Source organism: Chrysemys picta, chromosome 18 (genome assembly GCF_011386835.1).
Source record: "Chrysemys picta bellii isolate R12L10 chromosome 18, ASM1138683v2, whole genome shotgun sequence".
Lineage (NCBI taxonomy): Eukaryota > Metazoa > Chordata > Testudines > Emydidae > Chrysemys > Chrysemys picta.
In genome coordinates this window covers 13,481,239-13,497,695 of record NC_088808.1, presented here as the reverse complement: position 1 = coordinate 13,497,695, position 16,457 = coordinate 13,481,239, and the positions used below count along the sequence as shown (strand labels likewise).

General features: G+C 44.6%; 1 protein-coding gene across 3 annotated transcripts in view; it reads right to left on the bottom strand.

Moving 5' to 3' along the window:
• Nucleotides 1–16,457, bottom strand: part of CIZ1 (CDKN1A interacting zinc finger protein 1) — a 24,076-nt gene extending 7,619 nt beyond the window's left edge. For 2 of the 3 annotated variants that reach the window (XM_005293431.5, XM_065572228.1), the window contains exons 1-11: nt 16,054–16,425; nt 15,607–15,719; nt 12,851–12,966; nt 9,982–10,148; nt 8,650–8,785; nt 7,336–7,396; nt 4,615–4,694; nt 3,824–3,903; nt 1,721–1,903; nt 1,242–1,372; nt 271–355 (exon numbers count right to left, since the gene is read on the bottom strand). In XM_005293431.5, coding sequence (XP_005293488.4) covers nt 271–355; nt 1,242–1,372; nt 1,721–1,903; nt 3,824–3,903; nt 4,615–4,694; nt 7,336–7,396; nt 8,650–8,785; nt 9,982–10,148; nt 12,851–12,966; nt 15,607–15,719; nt 16,054–16,260 — 1,359 coding nt within the window. In that variant the 5' untranslated portion in view covers nt 16,261–16,425. Of the gene's footprint in view, nt 1–270; nt 356–1,241; nt 1,373–1,720; nt 1,904–3,823; nt 3,904–4,614; nt 4,695–7,335; nt 7,397–8,649; nt 8,786–9,981; nt 10,149–12,850; nt 12,967–15,606; nt 15,720–15,996 lie in introns of all 3 variants that reach the window. The other variant, XM_065572227.1, reaches the window with a different exon arrangement.

Genomic DNA, 16,457 nt, shown 5'->3' with positions numbered 1-16,457 from the left:
AAGCAAGGCCTGTAGTAGTAATAATTGGAAAACAAAACACGTGCTGCTAGTCGGTGCCAATTCACTCAGCAAGACACACAGGAGTTCCACCAGCACCAGTGTGCAGAAGCCCAAGAGAACAAGATGCATAAAGAGATCTGGCTAGAAATATCCTCATCACCACAGTGCAATGCCCCAGGGTATTCCCTCCAGCTCACTCCCCTGCCTCTAAGGATAAGTGAATGTCTTATCACTCGACCCCCTTTGTAAATCAGGGAAGTAATTTGTTACCTTATGTTCCTGAGTCCTTCGATGTTTGATTAGATCCCCTGTAAAGTGTATCTGGCAGGTGTTACACCATCGCTGCTGGGTCTCTCTGTGGTGAGAAGAATGGCTCAGTAAGAGACTCCCTTGTGTTCCCAGGGAACACTGCTTTTGCAGTTCTGCGCGGTCTCAGCACCTACTGTGCTTTTCCCTCCATAGACTGTTTCAGTTCCTATCTCTCCCACCTTTAGCTGGTTTGGCTTCACTCAGTCTATAAAAAAGCACCCATCACAACAGTCCGTAGGCTGATGAACTGCATTAAAAACTACAGTGTGACAAAGACAGTATAGCTACACTATAGGAAGCGGATGAATAATTTTCCCTGAAGGGGGCTACCTGCTGGGGTTAAAGCGTAAGAGAACAGATGGGCCTTGAACTGCACCCTGAACATTGACACACCCATCCTGGGTGGGACCAATGCAGAGGCAAGTTCTAAAGTCAAGGGCCTTCAACTCAAAGCCCTGCCTCCCCATGTTCAGAACTAGGGACTGCTGGCAAAAAGGTCCCAGCTGAAGTGTCTTGAGCATTTCTATTAGACAGTATCTGAGATCTGATATATGCAGTGACATGTACTCTATTAAAGGCCAGACAGACAGACACATCTACCCTGTCCATGTCTGATCAGGTCTCTTTTCACAAAACACTGACTAAACATAGAAAGTGAATGCTGTTTTTACTGCTTTGGGGTTTTTCTTCCCCCTTTCTGAACATTCTGAGAACAAGTGGGGAAGATGGGACAGTTTTACTTGTATCCAGAATTTTAATCTGTTTTTACAGACTTGTGCTTTGCAATGTCGGTTTCTGGGGTGATATCTTAAGGCCAGTTGGGACACATCAAAGGTATTTAGATCTAAAGTTCCAAGCACTGCAATATCTAAGTACTGGCCTAGCTGGGATCAGCCCTCTTTACCCTCCACCTTCAACATACTGACACATACCCATCTTTCTTAGCCATCAGCGTCTGCTCCTTCACCATGGGCAGCAGTGAGACAAAGCAGACATTACTCATGTGTTGAATCTCCCCAAGTCGCTGCTGGTGCTGAATTCCAGCCATGTGGGATTGGAAATTCTAACAAAGGAGACAATCCATTTAGATGGACTCAAAATTAAAAAAAAACAAAAACCCAACACAGCTGGTCAGTTCAATTCCATTCCCTCTACTGATCTATAATATTTGGAAAGTTTAAAAGCTTAAGAGCATGGCTATCTGTGGATTACCCAGCGCTGGAGCTTTAGGATGTTAGCTTGCAAGCTCTTTGGAGGAGTGGTTTATTTATAGGCTTTTCTCAGCCTCTTGTCACCATAGTGCCTGATGCCTTGAAAACATGTCTCATGGTGCAACATTTTTACCACAAGCCCCTGGCCATGCAATTCCTTCTCTTGGCCCCCAGTCCCTGCCAGACTCTAGTGTTTATACCTGCTGGTTGCAGCAGTTGGTCTTGCAGATGTAACAGAAGAATTTAAGGACAGACTCAGGACTGGTATCAGCTGTGCCCAGCTCACAGGTCCACTGTCCTGGCTTCAGGGCTGTAGTGCTGATAGCTCTGCTCTCACTGCTCTGCTGGATAGTCACTTTCAACGAGCCTCCCGAACTCAGCACCTGCCAGAATGAAACGTCAAGAGTCCAATCTAGACGGGATCTTTAGGGGCTTTTTTAAATCTGAAATTTCACTGTATTGTAACTCACAGTTATTTAAATCTGAAATTTCACTGTATTGTAACTGTAGGGGTCCTGACCCAAAAAGGAGTTGGGGGAGGTCACAAGGTTATGAGGGGATGGGGGGCGGTTGTACTGCTACTCTTACTTCTGTGCTGCTGCTGGTGGCAGTACTGTCTTCAGAGTTGGGCAGCTGGAGAGCGGCGGTTGCTGACTGGGAGCCCAGCTCTAAAGGCAGAGCTGCCGCCAGCAGCAGTGCAGAAGTAAGGGGGACATGGTACGGTATTGCCACCCTTACTTCTGTGCTGCTGCTGGCAATGATGCTGCCTTCTGGGCTGGGTGCTCGGCCAACAGCCGCTGCTCTCCAGCCGCCCAGCTCTGAAGGCAGCGCAGAAGTAAGGGTGATAATATCGCAACCCCCCCCTAAAATAACCTTGTGACCCCCCCCCCCCGTAATTCCCTTTTGAGTCAGGACCCCCAGTTTGAAAAACACTGGTCTCCCCCATGAAATCTGTATAGTATAGGGTAAAAGCACACAAAAGGCCAGATTTCTTGGTCCATGACGCATTTTTCATGGCCATGAATTTGGTAGGGCCCTACTTATGTACACACACACACACACACACACACACACACACACACACAGTTATCATCACTGTGCTTGGTCCACAATCACTTTCATTATTAATGAAATTAGTTGCTGGATCTTCCAACACAGAGAGTCACTCCCAGGCTAATGTATATTTCTATCTCACAGTTCTTAGTGGACCCTGGAGACATTACAGGCTGATCCAGTTATTTGGTGACTGCAGTGCTCCCCAGTGCCAGCTGGGGGACTCCCGCAGCTTGTGCTTCCCCTCCACAGAACTACAGGCTGTTCAGCACTCCACATAATGATTTAGGCTGTAACGTAATTCCTTAACACAGTTCTGTAAGCGTATTGTCCTATCCACATATAAAGAGACACCCCCACATTGGAACAGAGATGTCACTAACCATGGCAGACAGCTATGCACTGGTAGAGTAAGACACATTGGATCTGGCCTGGAATATAGACAGGCCTTTAGGTGTTACTTTAATCATACAACAACTATTAGCACAGGCTCCCAGTCCACTGGTGCATTTCCCTGCTGGCTCCAGTAGTGTTATACCTTGGCCTGCTTCTCGCCAGTCTACTTTCTGGAGTGCCAAGACCCAGCTAGCCTCTCCCTCCTGCTGTAATTTCAAACCATAAGGTAGCTGCCAGCGTTCAGCTCACTTCCCAGGAATGGCAGGGAAAGAAAGGCATGCTCTCCATCTGCTTTAACCGCATCCCTCACAATCTCTCTACCGACTTCTAAACTTTCAGGTTTATCCTCAGTGATTCTACAGCCTCCAAAACAGACCTGCCTGATGGGGATGGCTGTTCCCCTTCCCAGACTGGGCTGCGAGAAGCTCCTCTTGGAAAACTCAGACATTTAAGAGCCATTAATTAATCCTTTAATGTAAATTTTAAACAGAATAGAAGAAAAAAAAAGAAAAAACCCACACACAAGAGCCTGCCATCCTTCCAGATCAGTATGAAAATCTTTACATTAGTCATAACTCCAATGAGCAGCATGCAGCGTGTGAAGCTTTTAACAGGGGTGCAGATTTACAACAATTAAAACATTGCCACAATCTGCTGTAATTTAATCAGAGGCAGACCCTGCACAGCAGCTTCCTACAACAGCACAATGCCACACCCGGGCCACTGACATCAGCCCCGGAGCCAGGTGCCACTTGGTTTCCAATCACAATGGAGATCTGGGTAAAATTGACTCTTTGGGGCAGGGAGACATTCTGAGCACATTGTCTCTTTATGCGAAGGACCTGCCTACTTACCTCTGGAGCTTTCAGTTCCTCAGAGAAGCTTCTCTCCCTGGAGGCATCTTCAGTTGTATTCTCCCTCACACTGTCTGGTCCTAAAAACAGAAAGACCCTTTAGCTGGATTAAAACTAAACAAACAATAGAAAACCAAGAAACAGATGCATGAAGTCTGGAAGCTTACATCACCCCAGTACACGGATATTACCCTAGTTTCACAGGGCCTCAACCTGGTTTTCATAGAGAAAAGTCCTTGTACAACATGGAAATTCATCCCACTGTTTGCATCTGGCTGTTCAAAACAATCTGGAAGCCCCTAATTTAACTGGAAGAGGGATAGCTACTGGAGCATATTTTTAGGTTGTTGGTCCCAGTATTATTCTTCCTTCACTTTTCATCCTTGGAATGTGTTTTTGAAAATATTCAGGGTATCCTACACTGACGCTGGTAGTTGTAATTCCCAGCTCTGGCAGACAGACACACACACACACACCAGATCAGTTCCAGACAGCATGCTAAAATAGGAGTGGGGCTCTAGAGGTGTGGGGGGCGGGGCTCAGGCTAGTCACCCAAGTAGATGCCTACTATCTCAGACGGGGTTATATTCAGGTAGGTAGCCCACACTGTTATTTTTAGTGTACCAGCACGTGTATGTCTACCCGGGCTGGGAATTACATCTTCCAGATGAAGTGTAGATGTACCTCATGTGTTACACCGTATCTCTAGCAGGAGGGAACCTACAAATCCACACAACTCCACCAGCAGGCTGGGGGCTCCATCCCTCACGTCTGTCGTGATAACCCCTTACCATCTGCCTGGGTTTCCATGCTTGACTCCTCTGCTTCCTGGCTGCCTGCAGCATCCTCTAGGATGGGCACTTCTTCCATACTTTAATTAAAAAGAAAAGAAAAGGAGAACAAGATTATCTCCCACGTCCAAAGCCAGGAAGATGGAGAGGCTTAAGCCAATACACAACGTGGTGTTTAAACCACAGGCCAAGGAGTTCAATCTACAGCGTTCTTAATAATCCAGCAAAAACCTGAAATCTCAAAAATAAATTGATAATATTTTTCTGTTGCAAATGGTATTTCTGGTGACGCTCCAGCAGAACAGGGAGGGGCTCCATAGCATACACACAAATATCAATCATACCTTTAAAAGCCGGCCAAAAGAGCTTGAATCAATTGTTCAGGAATAACTGTCCTAACCTGATAGAAAGGTGGGGAGAGGGCTGCCTGGAGGTTATTCACACGAAGGGGTTCTGGGATTCATTTCCTGCCTTGGCTGGTGATCTCCAGGACAACTGCAACATTCACCTGTTCTAGGGACAGGGGAAGGTTAAAACTGAGGTCAGGAGGAGACCCTGTTGGCAGTCAAGCAGGGATTTTCAGGAGTTTTGTCTCACTGAGATTTCAGTTTCGTTGCCTATTTTCCTGACATATTTTGCATGTGATTGTAGTGGATAATCAATAGCTCTAAATACCAAACCCTGCTACTAGGAGCTAGCTTTGTGTTTCATTATTGCCGTTGGCCTGATTCAAGGAGTGGAAACAGGCTCTTGAAGGGATTGCTAAGAATGAGTGACTGATCTGCAGAAGGATCTGATGAGGCAGATTTCTTTCTGATTATATGTCAGCACTCCGAATTTTCGGCTAGGTTTTAAATATGTCCTTCTTTCCAGGCCAGACCTATATTCCCACCTGTGACACACTTCAGCGCACTCAGAACTCAGTAACAGCATGCAGTCTGCATTAGGATTTAAACACACACTCCATAATTTAGCAGACTGATAAGTGATAAAGTAACTGGGTTACACAGCTATAAATACACAGCAAGATTTTGACAATGCAGACAAGGGCAAAACAAGAGTGGCTTGTATTATCGTTATTTGTTAAGTGTTGACAGTGTGTTCAAACACCCTAGACACACGGATGGAGGGACAGCTCCACAGGGTCTCTAAGATCAGAGACCTAGAGGAGAGGGTGTCACTTTTTTGAAACTGAGGAGGAGGCAGCATTATATTGATACTTGTTACCATTTATGGCTCTCGTGGGAGGACATGGGATTTCAAGGAGTCGAATGAAAAGGGTGGTAGCCTGTTGCATTGGGATAAGGAAGTTGTTCCAGGCATATGGACAGTACAGAAGGCAAGAGTGGGAGAAGGAAATGAGGGAGCATGGCGGGTGGCATCACTGGCAGAGAAGGGGAGAGGTGGGAAGTGATAAGAAACAAGAGCAGAAATATATGCAGGGTGGTGTTGTTGAGAGTTTTGAAAGGGAGGTTTAGAACAGTAAACTTCATTTGCTCCAGAGATTCATCATCAGGTCATTCTCAGATAAATAAAAACACTCTCTAAAGTTAAACTATGGACTCAGTAACAGCAGAACCTTGCTAATCTGCACTCCATACATAAAACACACACTAAATCTGGTAGTCTCTAGCCACTGCTCAGTAAAGATTTAATAGAGTCACTGCAACAAGGTCTCCTATCACTGAGACTTAACTATTTATTCAATTTATGCTACAAAACATTGATTAATACACTGCAAATTATTAGCATAATTAAAACCAAACTACATTTGGCAAACGGATGAACAAAGTATATGGTGTAATGAGTCAGCCTTTGTTTTAATTGCATTTACTCATTGTCTTGCTAATTCACAACGCATCCCCAAATGCGGAATAATATTTTGCATTTCTATAATGCTTTACATGATCGAAGTGCTGTACAAACATCAAATCAATCCTACAACATCCTCCACAGAGCTCTTTGTTAATCTCTAATCTACTGACGAGGCACCAGGAACAGAGAAGTGAAGAGATTTGCTACACAGTGAATTGGTAGCAGAGAACAGATTAGGTTGCAGGAGTCCTCACTCTTCATCGCTAGTGCATATTAGGGAGCGTCTAATGCACTTGAACAGAAAAAGGATTTTGCAAATAAATTCACTTTGGAAAAAAGTTATCAAATCAATGTCTAATAATTCTTATTCACTCCCACTGCCCCGTACATGTAGGATGATAACAGGTCTGAACAGGATACAGTTTGGAACAGCACAGACTACTTGCTGAACTGTGTTCCATATTCTTCCCTCCAGATGGCGATATTGCACGGTTCCTGGTTTAGCAGTCAGTGGCAGAGCAGGGAGCAGAGAATTTGCAAGATGGCCTTTATATCGTGTGTCATTCCCCTCTACCTTCATTCAAATATCATCATCAATTGCCTGTGTTTATTTATGCCCAATCAATATATGGATCCAGGCAACAGAAGGGCTCAGGAAGTGTCATCTTTGTAGCCTGTCTAGACGCGGTCCATCGATTCATCTCTCTATTCATCATCTTCGTGGCTATGACACTTGCAGCATCCTTGGACTCAGCAAGTGCCCTGAGGTTTTTTGAGTCACCCTGAGCACCAGAGATATTCCCCCCCAAATGCCAGAAGTCAGGCTGCCATGGTAGTGCTCCATTTTACTGAGAATATAGCAATGGAATAACAAAGCATTTCTATGGCCTTTTCAGGGGAAATTACCTCTTCAGTCTCTTTGCTGCAGGCTCAGTGTCCAGTATGGATTCTGCTGGCATTTTTGGTTCTACAGGGATAAAGACACATGTTACCTTAGCAGAACAAACCATGGCCCATCTGATTTGATCTCCTACCAAATGGCCTATGTCAGATACAGTACTTTAGAGTGGATGATAAGACTATAAAGCACTTGGCCAGTTCTGGCTTTCAGAAGGGTGGAAATGGATCGCTAACTCAAGAGATTAGTAATGACCTGGGAGATGGAGTTTTATTTGTAAAGGTTACTGCTGTAAGCCTGACCCAGAAGTAGAGATATGAACTTATTACTAGCCAATGGTTGTTTGGGTCTTAGTCCAATACCAAGGGGACAAGAGCCCACATCACAAAATTCCAATACTGCACATTAAGGTTAATTGTTAGACCTGTCAACCTGCTCAGTGTCCCTGTAATCAAAATCAGTTTTCCACTGCATTTGAACCGGAAAAATCATTCCTTTATGGGGCATTCATGTGGATACAACCTCACTATATTTGTGTGTTCTTAGATTGTAAGCTCTTTGAGGCAGGGCCCATATCTTCATGTGTTTGTACAGTGCCTAACACAATGGCGCCCCAGTCCCAGTAAGATTCCAGGTATCAACATGGAAACAAGCATCCTATTAAACAAGTCTGTTTCTTTAACAAATTGGTTGCAAGTGGGTCCCACCTCATACAAGTTTTAGTCTATGGCTGCCATGCTGAATTCAATGCTGGTAAGGCAGCATGACAGCTATTGTTCCAAAATTATTTCCTTTTCTCATCCCACTCAGAGGTTCTTCTATACCAAAGTGACTTACTAGACAGGCAAAGGAACAAGTAATCTTATCTGAAACAGGCACCAGTGGGGAAAAAGATCATAGAATCATAGAATATCAGGGTTGGAAGGGACCTCAGGTCATCTAGTCCAACCCCCTGCTCAAAGCAGGACCAATCCCCAACTAAATCAAAGATGAAGGGGATTATATCATGAGAGTGATGTAATGCAACAAGGAACATTCCTCCTGCACCACAAGAGATACATCATGTACATCATCTCAGTAATGCATGCAGCTTCCACCTGATTAAATAAGAGAGATGGAGCTGGTTTGCAAAATCAAAACACCTAGCTAATGGCATAAATGAAGCCCAGTGCAGGGGGCTCTGACTGGAGGCTAGGCCAGATAGGTTCATCTTCCAGAAATCCTCTCTTGCGGTAAGCAGCTAACAGGAGACTAAAGCCATCTCCTGTTTTTGCTGCATCAATATCCTAGAGAGATTTCGTTTCATTACAGGACCCTCTTACCTGTGGGTGAGGAATTGTTCTGTTCTGACCCAGCCTGGGTACCTTCTGGGATTTCAATTTTCTCATCAACTCCTTGTGCCTGAGATGAGGATGCCTGGTCCAGTTCACGCTTCTTGTCAGGGCCCCTCTGGTAATCCTGCAATTAGCAAAGAGACTTAGACCCAGCTCTCTTCTCCTTCTCAAAACTAAGCAGAAATTCCAATACTACACAGCCTGATGGTTTGTCTAAGACTCTCCACCTGTAAGCAACTGAAAGTGGATGAACAGAGCTCTATACATGGATTCCAAACTGCAGGCACCCACTGACACATCTCCAGGATTTTAATGGAAGCTGTGGCAGCTCCAGGGCACTTCAGAAAGGCTCATGCAAAACCTGCATGGGCTGGAAGGAAGAAGAGCCCCAAACAACTACTCTTCCTTTTCTCTCCGGGCCAGACCCAGCCAGAACGCTGGACTAAGCCAGAAGCTCCAGTTAAAATGGCTCTGAACACTGGACTAGGTAACACAAAACCTGAGGCTGAAACAGAGGCGAAACCCTGGCCAGTTTAAAAAAAGAGAGAGACTGAGACCATTTTCAGTAGATTCTCAGACAAATCTGAATTCAGACCTGGGGAATGGATTAAAAAGGAGGAGGAGCTGGGGATTAGTAGTACTTTGCAATCGTGTAATACCTTTCACCGAGAATCCTAAAAGGCTTTATAAACTTTCACCAGTTAAACTTCACAACATCTCTATAAGCAGGTATTATCCTGATTTTACAGGTGGAAAAATGGAGGCAGCAAGAGATTAGGTGACTTGCTGATGGTCACAGCGAGTCAGCACACAGCTGGGAATAGAAACCAAGGACTCCCAATCTTCCGCTCTATTTTTCATGGTTCAGGCCAGTCTCCAGGAGGAGTGCAGCCATGAGGTTTTCGCTAGAGAAAGGACATGGAGTGAAATCCTGGCCCAATTGACGTTAATGGTAAAGCTCTCAGGTTTCAACTGAGCCAGGATTTCACACACTGTGTTGTAGTTATTTTGAGGTAGATATTTCTAAAGGTTCTTAATATTTTACTATTTACCTAGAACTAATCAAATGAATCCTGGTATCCTAGGACAGGAGGGGTCTCCTGGAAGAGGATGGGGAACTCCCAACCAGTACAACTGGGATCTCTGGAAATGGGTTGGTTTGACCAAAGAACTTCTCTGTCAGCAATCTGGTACTAAATTATTCTTTTTTCATTCTAATTCTCCTGCATTTCTCTTTAGTGCCCCATGTACGATATGGCCAATCACCAGCCAGCAACAAATGAGAGCTAGTCTCTTAAGATCTGGAAATCACAAGCTCACCTTACGAAACATCCGATTCTGCCGCTGGAATGGAAGGCCTGGGAAGCCCAGCTGTGCGGGCTTTAATGAGACCCCGACAGGTGGTGGCCCCAAAAGGGAATGTCTTGTAGCCTGAGGGAAAAACTGTTGCAGAGCTGGGGCTGTCATGTTAAATCCTCGTAAGTTTCCTACAAATGCAAACATATAATATATCACTCCCACGTAGGGTGTGCTCATGAGACAGCAAACCCTCAAGCCATGATGACTGCAGCAAGGGGTAGAGCTTAGAGAACTCTCTACCTCCCTTTCCATAGGGAATGGGTATCAGTAGTTTTGTTTTGGTGGCCGGCTTCCACTTCTCTCAACCACCCCAAAGATCTCACTCCATCATTGCTGCCATGTGGGGATGTGTTAGACTACTCAACTGTTTAGAATTGTTACTGCAGGCTAAGCTCATTGGAATGATTATTTGATTTGAACACACTGTCACCCATGTTTAAAGAAAGACAAGATCTTGATTGTGCAAAAATTCTTTGTAGAAGAGGGAAATTTATCCCCTAGCTTGTGCAGCTGGCAGTTCAAACTGATCTGGATGCTTTTTTTTTTTTTTTTTTTGGACAGAACAGCAACAATTGGAGCATTTCATTTAAAACATCATTTTACTTTTTAAACAAGAGATTTCATAGGCCTCTCTGCCACTACATTTATCATGCAAGCTCAACATGATAAACTAAACCCAGCCATTTAAGATGCTACCATTTTCTATCATAATGTTTTGTCTTTTGAACAGTTCTTTTCAGCAGAGCATCCACCTGAAAGTGCTTTATAGCCATTAGGTAAGTATCAACACTTTCCGATGAAGGCAAGCCTTGCCATTCCCATTTTACAGATAAGGAAGCAGAGACCGACTTTAGAGCCAAAGTTTTAGAAGTAGCCTATTATTTTGACTGCCAATCTTTAGATACCGACTGCTTGATTTTCACAGGTACCAAAAATCCATAGCTCCCACTGAAGTCAGTTTGAGCTCTGGGTGCTCGGCACCTGTGAAAATCTGGCTGTAGCTGTCTAAAGATGGACATCCAAAATCAGAGCTCACTTTTGAAAATTTGTACATAAATGACTAGCCAAACGCCACACAATAAGTCAGTGGCAGAGTCAAGAGTTGAACCTAGGAGTTCTGACACTCAACATCATGCTATAAGCACCTGATGACCCTGGTATAATGTATAAAGGCTGCGACACAACACAAGGAAATCCCACCGATTTGAACTACTTGTCAATTATGCTGTGAAAGAAGATATCTTCTTGTAAGGAGATTTATCTTAATTTTGAACAGAAATCTATTTGGTAAGAAATGGCCTTCTGTTCATGGTTTAACACTTTTATTAGAATTGCACATCCATTTAGACTCAGAAGGGCATTTCTTCTTTCCCCACTTCCATTGCTGAAACCACAGGCTTCCACTGAATTATTTATTCTGATGTTTCTCAGGCACTGAAATACCTAGGCATCAGATATTCTCACATGTAATCCAAGCCTGTAAGTGACCACAAAAATTCAGCTCGCAAGTACAGTCGTATTGTTCAGTATGGTCTTTATTACACATTTAAACACGAGACAACGCAGAATGTCAAAAACGGAAATCACAGATACTAGTTCCAGTTTGCTAATAAGGTAGGGATAATACTCCACCTCAGTTCATTAGACTGGTCATTAAAACACCTTGTTCAACTGGCATATCCAGTTTGTTTCAGATCATTGGACATATTTCTATTTTAAATACAATTTTTCAATAAAACCTTCACCTTTAGAAAAAAAGCCATGCTATTACTGAACATCAAATTTATCAGTCATCCTCCTTTCATATTTTTGCTGGGCCCAAGCTCTTTTCATCATATAAACATACATAAGAAACTTTAAAATCAGCACTAACTTCAGATTAAAGTTTGTCCCTTACTGCCTCAGCTTTCCTCAGCCAAACAGAGATCTTTAGATGGCCACTGGGGTCATGAGAGAGCATGCTTATTAATTAGGCAAGGGAGAACAAAGGGCACGATAACAACATGCAGAATAAACCTTCATATACAAGAATCATCCCTGGTCTAGTTTTAAGTCAAATGATCATTCAAATTAACCCAGGTACCTTTTTCTTTGTCAAAGCGGCACTGGCAGGTTAAAAATAAAAGAAAATACAAAAAAAAAAGTTCCTCACCTGCATTCCTGCATTTCTAATACCTTACATTAACTACAACTATTATTGGAGCAGCCTCGTAAAGTTGTCTTGAAAACTTATCAGACCATGGACAAAAATCTATCTACCTGGAACCAGATGATGGAAGAAATAGTGACTTACCCCAAGCAAGTAGAATTCCACAAAGCTGTTTCTTAAAAATTTACTTTTCACTTCTAGGCCCTTTCTTTTTCCCCTTCTCTTCACTGAGCTTAGAAGATAGACCAACTAATCAGTTTTACTTTCTGCGACACATTTGTTTGGGTTCACAGACAATGCAAGTGACTATGTAAATCCAAACAAAAATTATGATTGCTGTTTAATATATTCACAGAAACATTTATATTTGCCTTAAGCTTGTAAAAGAGAAAGAGTTTTACCAGTCGAAACCACCTGGAAGATCCCCATTGTGAAGTCACAACTTCCATATCAAATGTTGCTCCTGAGCAGTTGAAAAACTGGATTTTCAACAACTGAAGAATCTCTGAGATTTGGATTGGGGCAAATTTGAAAAAACAGTGCAGAGGAATGGAGTCCCAAAGCATAGAGGACTCCGATGCTTAGACATGCAATATCCAGTCTATGACTTCTCTCCCAGGTTAAGTGAGGGTGAAGGGGTGACTAAATAAGTGCAATGAGCCTCTCCAACAATGACAGTACCTTGCATCTGTTGCATGAGCAGAGCTCGCTGAAGCATTGGATTGGCATTGAGGAGTGATGCTTGATTCGTTGCCCGTAAGTTCAGCATCTGTTGCTGTTGTGGTGGTGGCAAACCCCTGGAAAAGAAGGGATCAAACACTTAAAAGCTTCCTGTAGAAAAATGTAACCTTCAAATTCACTCTTGTCTCTAACAAGCACAACACAAGGAGCAAAGGACAAAAGCAACACTGATGCGCTTGCATTAAAACACCATTGGATACATTAACATTGTATCCCCCTTTCTTCCATCCTCCTGGAGTACCCAATGGTGAGGGATTGTCCATTACAAAATGTTACGTCTGCAACTTTGCCAGGTTTAAGAGACAGAACCTCTCAACACCAAACACACATGAAGGGTAAGGACATAGCTTAAGGAAGTTCAGTAGGGGACTGCAGGTCTACAGACCCATGCAGGCAGCTGATCACTAGCTGAATTCAACAACTCCTCTTGATTCTTAAAACATTTTCATCGTCCTAGGACACTACTCAAAATCCACTGCTCCTACCCAGAGGCTGTCCATATGGGTGCAGCTGAACCTAAATGTGAGTGTTGGGAAGAATGGCAGTAAACGATGACTTTCATATTTAAAGTATGGGCCAGAAGGAAGAGATGAGAGGAGTGGGAATACCTGGGAATGGGGTTGAGCAGCAAAGTGTCAGTCTGGTTCAGGGGATTGAAGAAACTGGCATACATTACCCTAGATGATTCTTATATGCTCTAAAAACAAGTCTTACAGCACTGCTCTCAACCCCACTACCATAATTTATGAGCCAATATTAATGTACTTACCCCACTTCTAAAGATGCTATAAATATTATGAAGCTGAAAGCACTTTCTGTAGGGGTGGGGAAGCCTATTCAGTGTTGGCTTTTAAAGCTCTTAAAGGAGAAAGGCTTGATTATATCAGACAACTCTTCCTCAAGTCTTATCCTGGTGGGCACAAGTGCTGACATCACACACCATCAAATTTTAGGTTGGCAAGTCAAAGAGGTAGCTGTGAAAGCCCTTCAGGTGTGAAATTCATTTCTGCACAACATCTTCCTCAGCCCAAGCCACCCCACTTAAAACATTTTTTATTAGGAGACCATTTGAATAAATAGACAGATATTCTCAGTATAGTGGGTCACCTTTTAATAACAACAGATATTCCCAGTATTGTGGGTCATTTACATTTATTTTAAGAGAGATTTAAATATTTTCCCACCCTTTTTCCTCTTATATTTCCTTTGTAATAGAGAGGTTTCCAAGCATACCTCAATAACATACTCATCATACTGATGTAATGGTGGTTGTGATTTAGTAGCCAAGAAACTTCTTTTCCTCCTTACATTTCCCCCCTTTAGTCTTGAATGCCTGCTGCATAAAGTTCTAGAAGAGAACATTAGCACCTAAATGCATTATTTAACTGTTTCTGTAATATATCTTCTATCTCTGGTCATAGTGGGCAAATTTCCTTGATTAGAACTATTGTCTTCTCTCTTACATGTTAGGTGAGCAGTTTCACTCTTTATTGTCCTCTTTACTGCTTGTGTCTGGCACACGTGTCTAGATTTGTCTTTTAATCCAAATCAAATACAAAGTCACAGCCCCAACAGCATGGGGTGCAATTGCACAAATATCTGTGCTTATATATAAACATCACTTGAATGACACCTTACCACATGTTCAAACTGAATTCAATAATCCCACCCTTACACTAACTAAATAATAATATACACATCATAAAACAAAATTATTTAACCAAAAGGGAGTTGGAGCCTGGTAATATAATAAAATCCATGCCCCTATTTAAAAGGTTCAGTAGGACATTTATGTAAGTTGTAACAGGTAACATTTTCCTCTAGATTCCCCACTTTTGAACAACAATCAGCTCTTCTAGTCCGATTGTTGTCCACCCACCTTTTATTGATTTAAATGTGGACACTTTGACTCTATAGCATTTTGTTTGATATGATCTACACTATTATGTTTTACTTGCTCTCAGGTACTAGGATGAGGGGATCAGAGAGATACCAAGGTGACAAGCACCTTACAAATACTATAGGCAGAGATTTTTAATAGTGCAGTGCCCCATCTGTTGCGAGGGAGGTAGCCTTTAGACATTTAAATGGTGGTATTTTATATCTGTCTAGTGCAATGCCGGATTTGGGGGAGCTGCACCAAGCAGGAGCTTCCTTCACCTACTGCCTCCTCAGTACAGAGCTAAGGAGGAGTGTTCTGGGCAGCGCCCTGATCCCCACCCAAGGGCTGGGCAGACCCTTTATTCCTGTTGCTGCCAGTGCCACTGCAGCTTCTAGACAGCGCGTGCGGACAGATGCCTTCTTCTTCAGCTGCCAGACTCACTAGGGGAAATGGAGACAATTCGTGGCCCACCCCTGGTCCAGGGCCCTTATACTCGATGCTCAGATCCCCCTTCACTCCACCCGGGCTCCTAAACCTCTACACAGATCTCCACCTCCCCAGGGCCCTCACACCCCTGCAGTGATCCCTTCCCTTCCTCCCACCTGGGCCCCTTTAGCCCTGGCACAGATCCCTCTCCAAGGCCCTTGTACAGATCCCCCAGCCCACATACAGCCCCCTGTTCTACCCGCTCTGCCGCCCCCGCCCCGAACAGGTGGAGGGGGGGGTAGGCATTAAACCAGCCACGCTCCGGCTTTCCTGGGGAGGGTCCCCAGGGACAGGCCCGCGGTCCCCGGCCTCGATTCGCCGCGCTTACCGGCCTCCCTGTTGCGAGGGGTGTTGCTGCTGTTGCTGGAGCAGGTGCTGGAGCTGCAGCAGCTGGAATTGCTGCTGGTTGAACATGTCTGGGGCGCCCCACGCAGAGCGAGCCTGGGACAAAACGCAGGAGAATGAGGGAGGCACCCGCCGCCGGGCTTCTGCGTATTCACCTCCGAGCAGCCATCGAGCAGGGACCCGCTGCCCATTCATTCATCCACTCACTCACCCGAGGGCCGCCCCCGGGGTCACCACAAGCAGCCGCCTGGGGGGGGGGGCTTCTAGACCCCCACCCCTTACAAATCCCCCCTACAGTGGCGCCTGCGAGCCCCCCGCTCGGGTTTGCATTACAGCCCCTTCCCGGAGCACCGGGACTCCCGCTGCAACCAACCTGAGTTTACATTGCTTGACAAACGGCCTCCATCTTATTGCAAAGAACAATAACCACCTGCTGGCGCTGCTCCTGCCCCTGCCCTGATCTTCCTGGCTGCTCCGACTTCTCAGCGCAGCCTCGCTGCCCCGAACCAGCCCGCTCCCAAACTGAAGCGGAGAAAGGAAGCCGGAAAGCAACGCGAGCTGCAGAGTCAGCTCCTTCTGTAGGCCTGGAGGACCCACTGCCGCTGCTGGACCGCTTCGCCTTCCTCCCCGATCTCATTCAGCGGAGGGATTCATTTTTCTTCTCCCCTTAGGAACAAGGGATTTTGCTGCGTGTTTCAGTGGGACATTTAATATCTCCCTCCCCATCTTCCTGAAGTCTCACTGAAATTGCCCCAGGTTGGGACATTCGGCCTCCTCCTTGTGCGCCACACAGCCCACAATTAGAAGTAGGGTCCCTTGCACACAAGCAAGGCT